The sequence below is a fragment of the Antrostomus carolinensis genome, unplaced genomic scaffold (assembly GCF_000700745.2).
Source record: "Antrostomus carolinensis isolate BGI_N321 unplaced genomic scaffold, ASM70074v2 scaffold16568, whole genome shotgun sequence".
NCBI lineage: Eukaryota > Metazoa > Chordata > Aves > Caprimulgiformes > Caprimulgidae > Antrostomus > Antrostomus carolinensis.
Window position 1 is genome coordinate 6,731 of NW_010335132.1, and position 8,071 is coordinate 14,801.

The 8,071-nt window shown below is 36.4% G+C and overlaps 1 protein-coding gene across 1 annotated transcript in view; it reads left to right on the forward strand.

Annotated features, from left to right (window-relative positions):
• LOC104529986 (transmembrane 9 superfamily member 2) overlaps window positions 1-8,071 on the forward strand; it is a gene marked incomplete at both ends in the record, with an annotated part of 15,684 nt that overhangs the window by 2,801 nt on the left and 4,812 nt on the right. The window contains 3 exons of the mRNA XM_010174446.1: window positions 3,696-3,825; window positions 5,009-5,133; window positions 5,990-6,101. Coding sequence (XP_010172748.1) covers window positions 3,696-3,825; window positions 5,009-5,133; window positions 5,990-6,101 — 367 coding nt within the window. The remainder of the gene's footprint in view (window positions 1-3,695; window positions 3,826-5,008; window positions 5,134-5,989; window positions 6,102-8,071) is intronic.

Sequence of the window (8,071 nt, forward strand, 5' to 3'; positions counted from 1 at the left end):
GAACGTGTGTGCTGAAGCTCGTGCTGGTTTGCAGTTGGGATGTAGCCGCGCTCTGCACCCACATCCAGGAGCTGGGAAGTGTTTATCAGCAGGCTTCGCCTTGACATTGGAAATACACAGCCACGCTGTTGGTGTGTGGATGGTGCTTTGTATGTTGGTACACTATGCTAACAGCAGACTTTGGGTGCAAAGGTAGAAGGAACAACTTGGCCACGAAGTTGTCAGAGCTCCTGTGACGCGTCTTTGCAAGTAATACATGAGCATAATTATCCACTGTTGCCCCTGTGATTCCAAATGTGTGCTGCCTGCTTCACAGAAATAAACATTTCAGTCTTCATCTAGTTAGATTAAAGCTTTCTGGATATATTAGTAAAAATGCAGGTGAAATATTGAATGGTGCTGTTGTCATTAAATGTTTTTTCTGTAATGTTACATTCAGTTTCTTCAGTTTTGAAACAGATACCTGTGCTGGAACAGCAACAAGTTCATTTTCTACTGCTCTTGGGAACCAATATGGGATATCCCTTTTTGGGGATAAACTGTGGCTTACTGATGTAAATCTTTCTGGGAATCTCTAGAAAATTAGTGAAGTTGGAAGTTGATAAATTAGATCAGAAGGGTTCACAGGCAACAGCCTTATGTTCATGTAGGAGAAGCAGGAAGTAATAAAGCAACAATAAAGCAACCCTAAAAGGTACAGCTACTTTTGCAGGGATTCAAAGTGATATGCCTAATGCTGAAATAAGTAGAGCTTCAAACATGCTGGGCTTGGTTATAGTCCTGTTAAGTAGTGCATATATTCATAATATTTACACCACTTTGAATTTCACTGATGCATGTTGGTCTGGCATAAAGCTTCAGCTTTAAAAGTTAGTGTAAGTTTTGGTGTATAAATGAAAAATAGTTTCCCAAGGCTATGATCCTGTAACTCTTTGAAAGAAATAATTAAATTTTTTTTTAGGAAAGCCTAAAATATAGGCTGACAGAAACTGAAGAAACTGAAACAGAACTGTGTAAAGCTAATCACACAGAAAAGTACTTTAGACTGTTTTTTTTCCCCTTAGGTTAAATTGTTTTACAAATATTCTTAGTGTATTTAAATATATTTTTTAGCCTGTACAGCTAACTTGATAGAACTATTCAGATTTGAGTAAGATGTAGTTATTTTTTTCAGTGTGAAAACTTCCCATTAAATTTAGGCAACTTCTACTATTTTTAGTTCTTTTAATAGCACTTCTATCTTTTTCTTTTTTTTTTTTTTTTGCTAGGCCAAATGCCCTAAAACTTTAGAACCAACAGCATGAAGAGTCCCTGTTTGTGTCTGTATAGTAAAGATGGTCCTCCTCAGCTACATCTCCACAAAGTGGAAGTGGCTGGAATATGTGATAAATGATGCATAGTTCAGGGTCAGCAAGGTAGCATAAGTGAGGATTTCATAGAGGTTTATTATCCACCTTCAATTTATTGTAAAATTCCTGGTGAATACAGATGGTGCAAAGTACTTTTAAGGTTTTAAAAGCCACTTAATAAGATTAGGAATTGAGATACTAAATTGGACTCAACAGCTATACTGATGTCTTGGCTGGCAGTGTTTGTCACCAGATGTTCTTGAGAGACATATAAGAACACTGTTGTGTAGCATATTTGCCCCACATGTATAATCTCTTCGAATCATTTTAAATTTGAAGGTTAGCTGTGAAAAATGATTTGCTTCTTAAACTCTCAGTTTGTTCCAGCATTGCTGCTTGAAGGCAGCTCAGTGTGTCTTTGCTGCTGAAGATGCAAGGGAAAGCCTTTGCCCTAACCAAACTCATTTGTGGTGGGTTGATGCTTTACCTGGTCTTGATTATGAAATTCAAATACTAACAAAAGCAAGAGGTCTCTCTAGCACATATTGTGGAGGTAAAATTCCAAATAAGGTCTAAGTGTAATGAACGTGCAACTGAATTAGCTCCTAATTAGCAACTTAATTGTACCTCTTAGTAGCATGGTGAAGTGAGTAGGATTTGGTTGGTGCTGCTGCTGCTTGTGACCAAGATAGTTTTGGGAATGTCCTAAGAACCTGGAAACTGGCCTGTCTTCACCTCTCCCACTCTTCCAGCAAAAGCCAAGAACATTGCTGCTTATTTCTGCTAACGGTAGGGGTGATGCAGATCTCTGTGTTGTGTGAACAAAGGCAGCACCTACCGCTCTTTTTACCCCCATCTTTTGATGTGCTCTAAAAAATAGTGCTACTTTATACTATTACAGTACACAACAGACTAAATAATGCTTTAGGGGTTTTTGCCTGAAGTCATAATTACTGTGTTTAATTAGGTATTTAACAGTACCTAATGAGGTATTATCAGGTATCTGTTAACATTAATAGACTAGTAGTTAGAATGATGAGACATTTAATTGTAAATGATATTCAGTAGCATGATAAGTTTTACAAAAAATGTGTGGTGTTAACTTTCAGTGGGATGTCCTTTTCTCGGTCTAGTGACGCACAAAAAGCGGCAGTTGTCTCATGTCTTCATGTGTGAAGTTTATTAATAGACCCTTAAAAACATACCTTGGAGCAATTAATGTTACCCGAAAGGCAGCTACTGAGTTTTAAGTCATCTTTGAATGACTTTCTTCTGGGATTTATCTTTCAGCTGGTTAAAACACTTCATAACACAAAGAGGTTTGGGTTTTTTTGGTAGTTCCTTTTACAAAGGGACGGGTCACCATGTTGGGTATCTTACTCTATGTTTAAAAGTATGTTTTTGGTTTTGACATTTGTACTGTTTGTAGCACGTTGGATACTGTTTGTATCTTACTGTCTTATAATTTTCTGCAGCTCCTCATGGGGGTGTGGGGTTCCTCCACAAATTTTTAATTGAACTATAAACCTACTGGGCTCAGGACTTTTAGGTAATACGAATATAAATCTTGTGAGGCAATAATATAAAAACAACAGGTAGACAATGGAGGGAGGTTTGAAGGGAGTAGTTTCCCAAATGTGTGGTGGCTTACCATTTTTTCCTCATGTAAGCCATCTAGTTAAAATTTTCCATGCTGTCAGGGAACTACGACTGAGATCAATGATCAGGAATTCACTTAAATAGCAAAAAAAAAACAAACAAAAAACCCCAACAACTTGTGCTTTAGCTTTGATGCAGAATAAGGAGTGCCATGAAAAATGTATTTTGCAATGGAAGAGCAGTGAGGAAGCTGGAGAATTAATATGTGTGTGTAGGCAATTTTTTTTATTTTGTGTTTTGTCTTAAACTTGAAATTCTCGAGTTCATTTTAGCTGCTTTACTGGGTGATTTTGGCCATTTTTAAAGACAGAATAATGAAATGTTAAATTTCTATGACTTTGGAGTGGTACAGTTTTATGTATTGGGCTATATATAGAATGTTTGGTGGTCACAGAGTAAGCCTCCTATTTCCAAGCCACCTTCTGAAGAAATAGATTGGGGTTTTTTTTAAAATATCTTTTTTATAAAAAGAGATACAGTTTCAGTTGAAGAACCATGTGCTTGTATCTCATTTGGAAATTGGATTGGCAGTTGGTGCCATTCAATGGATTAGTATCTGAAAGAAGTGTTATTGTAGTTAGTCATCCAATAATGAATGTAGCAAAGTTAGATTAATATTAATCTGGGTTTGTTTGCATTGCACTGTGTGTTTTGAAAGATTGTGAAGTGTCACTGTGGCATTTACAGGATTGTGGACAACATGCCTGTGACCTGGTGTTACGACGTTGAAGATGGCCAGAGGTTCTGCAATCCCGGTTTTCCTATCGGCTGTTATATTACAGAAGATGGCCGTCCAAAAGATGCCTGTGTTATTAATGTATGTTTTTGCAACTATTTTTTTTTGTCATATCCTCTTTTTACTAATTTAGGGACTGGCATTTCTCCTGTGTCATGTTTCTATGGTGAGTCCTCACTAGCTTAAGAACCCCTGTTGCTTAAAACTAGGTGTTTTGATGTCTCTGCAAGTACCACAATTTGTAAGCCTCATCTAAGGCTAAGAACCTTGTCTCTTCTGTTGCATAATGCAGAAGGGCTCTAAAAAATAGAGAGAAGAGGTGGACATGCATAGCATTTAGTACATGTAAAGGGTGAAGGAGAAGAAAAACATACCATCCTTCATTGCCTAGGAAGTCTAAACTTTTGCAGGCTTGAGCTTTACATTTTTGTGGGATAAAAGTGTTTTAATGGAAGCGGGTTTGCACAGATGTGTTTGTAGTTTGTACCTCTGTACGGAAATGAGTACTTCTTGAAGCATTGCTTTCCCTAAAGCTGTGTGGGCTGATGGAAGAAGGCAGAATATAAGATTTCCAAGTGAACAGTGCTTCCCCTGTGAAAGACAGATCTATTGGATTAAGTGGTGGAGGTCCAGATAAATGCACTGTAAGCATTTTGGAGATAAGAATGTAATAGAACGTCCAGAGTGTCTTTAGATTTCCTCAGGCCTCTTCCATGGAGATGTCACTGAGAATCTGGAATAGGTTTTTGGTTATATCAAAATGGCTGGGCTTACTTAATGGATTTTACCAAAGATGACAGTTTCTACAGTTTCTAATTTTGTTTTCTTGCCTCCATAATGAATTGTTTGTCTTGGAAGGTTCAGTTTAATCTATGAAAATATATGAAAAATATACATATTGTTTTAAAGTCACTGATGTTTATGAAATGCTTCTGATATGGAAGTTCTCACATAGTTCTATTCAGTTTGCTACTTCAGTTAAATAAAATGGGACATCCTCAGTTTCCAAAATACTTTATTAAGTACATTTAAAAATACATTTTATATTTAAATACATTTTTGTACTTTTCAAGTTAGTTTTTAATGCAAGGTTTTAATGCAAAGACTTTGCTATCTTTGTATTCCTAGAATCTGCATCCATCTTGTAGAACTTCTTGACAGAAAAACTATACACAGTCTAAAATTCTGCTATGTAAGCTTCTACCTATGGCTTTTAGATGTCTTTATCTTTTTGATTGTTTAACATCACCTTTTATCATTACAGTCAGAATTTCATGAAAAAGATACCTTTTATATCTTCAACCATGTTGACATAAAAATATTTTACCATGTGGTGGAAAATGAAGCTCTGGGAGCAAGACTAGTTGCTGCTAAACTTGAACCAAAAAGGTTAGTACTCGGTAGTAACTTGTCATCAAACAGTGCTCCCTCCCAAGACACTTGTATCTGGGGACCTGTTACTAGTCAGAAATGTTTTCAGATATGTGACCTGTAGGTTAGCTTTCCTGTTGATTGATGTAGTGTAATGTGGGACAGTCTAACATGATTTTTGTTCTGAATTCAATAGATCTTTGTGCACTATTACATATTTGGGACAAAAAAAAAAAAAAAAGCAAGGCCTAGAAGTGTATATGTTCAGTGAAGCAACCCTTGTTTCTCTGGTGGGGCAAACTTTTACTTGTGATGGAATAGGCCACCAGTGCTTGATGCAGGAGTAATCAGAGTGCAACACTTGATGGCTTCAGCAATCAGGATTTAAATTGAGTGCTTTCACAAATATACTTGTCAGTTGCTCTGGTGTCTATGTGGCTTTTGCACAACTGAAGGCTGTTTTATTTTTCCTTAGCATCTTGTTTTTCCTTTTTTTTTGTAAAACTGACCCTGTTGCATTGTTGGTCCAGCATCATGATGAAAGTATTTTTTTTCTGACAGAAGTTAGTAATTCTGTCATTGTAACTTTTTGAGTTTCTTAGCAGCACTCAGACTTCTTTAATTTTTGGTGCTTTGCTTTTGAGACTCTTTTCTTTTTAGAAGAGACAACTTGTTTAAAAAATTCAGGTGTCAAAAAGTCCTTTGCTTATGATACATTCCTTATGAGTTCTGAAACTTATGGGGCATTAAGAACAATTTTTGTATGTAAGGAAAGAATCCTGGATGAAACTGATGCTTTTGTAAGGTGGATTAATTCTTTCTTAAGAGTGTTTCAGTGAAGCAGCTTTCAATCTGTGTTTTTTTCTTCCTGCAGTTACAAGCATACTCATCCAGATAACCCTGATTGCTCAGGAGTACCTATGGATATAAGCAATAAGGCTAACGGAGAAATCAAAATTGCTTACACATACTCAGTTTCTTTTGAAGTGAGTACTAAGCTTTCTCTACTAGTTACCTCTTAAAATCATGCATTAGTCTGAATTCCAAAGATGGACAACTAAAATTATCTCAGAATAGTAAATTTGTGTGTTTAAAACTTTATTTGAGCTGGAATGTCAGAGATGGCTTGGAATTTAACCACACACTTTACAATTTTGCGTACCACCCCACACACACTGAATGTTAAATGAGTGTGTGTGTGTTTTAAAAGAATCACACTTTCCATGTTTACCTAAGTGGTCTGTCTGGTAAATTATTTTCAATCCAAGCTCTGAAGTCTGAGAAATCAAGTGTTTCAGCAAATTACTGTTGTAGGTAGGCTGAAGCTGATCATTTTCTGCTCTCCTGCTGCAAAACCTTTCCTTTCTCCAAGGTCTCTCTCCCATGGAAAACTGCAAAAGAGTAGGAAGCTGATATTCTTTGTTCCTCTATCCTCTAAAAGCAGAGGAGCAGTATATCAAGCAACTGCAGGGAGCAGTGATACTTGAATCTGTATTATTCTGGTAACAAGCAAGAGAGATTTTTTTTTTTTTTAAATTGAGTTTGCTGGACAAACTGTTTCCCAGAGTTTCCCATTCTTTATCCAACTCTTTCTCTGTTAGCCTCAGACCTCAGAATGGAAGTGACTCGCTGAAAAGAGTGCAGATGATAACTAATTGCATTTCCCGACTCCTTGTGTATGTATTGAGGGGACAGCTCACACACAGCAGTTCATATGTTCAACCTTCATAATTCTATGATTCTTCTGGATATGAAGGAGTCTACTCCTGACTTTTTTTTTGTCATTATGGACTTTAATAAAAACCTTGTCAATTAATAGATTAAAAAATAGAAATAAGCCAATTTTTATTTTTGTTTAACTTTTTTCTTGTTCTGATAGCAAGTCAGGGGTGCCTTTCAAAATGATAGGCCATTGTTATATCAAGGTTGTTCATGTCTCTTTCTTAATTCTAGACTTAGAGCCCACTGTAGGATTCAGTTCAGCTGTGGTGAAAGGGAGACTCAATAGTTGGTTTTTAAAGCTGGTTGGAGGGTAGTGTTGAGTTAGGGTGTGGCCTGACTGCCACTGTCATAAGAAATAGGCAGTAAAGCACTGGTCTTGCAATGTCATTACAGTGCCACAGTTTCTCAGGCATGAACCCCTTTTATCTTGTATAAGTTGTTATAGCAGTGTTTGTAGAACTACCATGATCATTCCTTACTCTAGTAATGTAGTGGATTACATGGTGAAGTTAAAAATACAGCAAACCATATAAGAAAAATATTAAGAAGGGGTTATATTATGTGTGACTTAATAATTATGGTTTGAGAAATTATAGCAGTTATGATGCTGAAATTAAATTATGTAGTGAAAAACAAGTACTTCTGGAAACCTGTGAGAAGTTAAATAATTAAGAATGACCGTAGCTTCATACTGGTATATTGTTTCTCTTGCAAAAATGACATGCTCAGTTGTATGTGTGTTACTCTCTTGTGCACAATGTTACATCACTTGGAGGTTTTCTGAAACTCCATCTGGGTGGCAGATCAGGTCATCTCAGGAAGAAAGAAAAAATGTGATTCTATCCTAGAATCGTTAATACTGGGTTAGAAATTTGTTGCTTGCTTTGAGACCTAGTTTTATTACCCCAGTGAACTAGATATTCGATCTTGGCTAAATTTTTGAACTTGCTGGTTTTTAATTTTCAAAAACTGGCTTTACTAGAAAGCAATTTTGCTTTTGTATGTTATAAATTACTGATGTAACCTCCTGTCAGAGAGATACCTAGCCATTTTTATTGATAGTAGTGTTTATGATTTGTTTAATAGCAATCTTGAGATTGATCAGCACTGCTTATTCATTTTTTATGTTTAATCTGCAAAATAAAACAAATACTCTTTTTGAATCACAGAATGGTGGGGGTTGGAAGGGACCTCTGGACATTATCTAGTCCAACACCCCTGCCAAAGCAGGTTC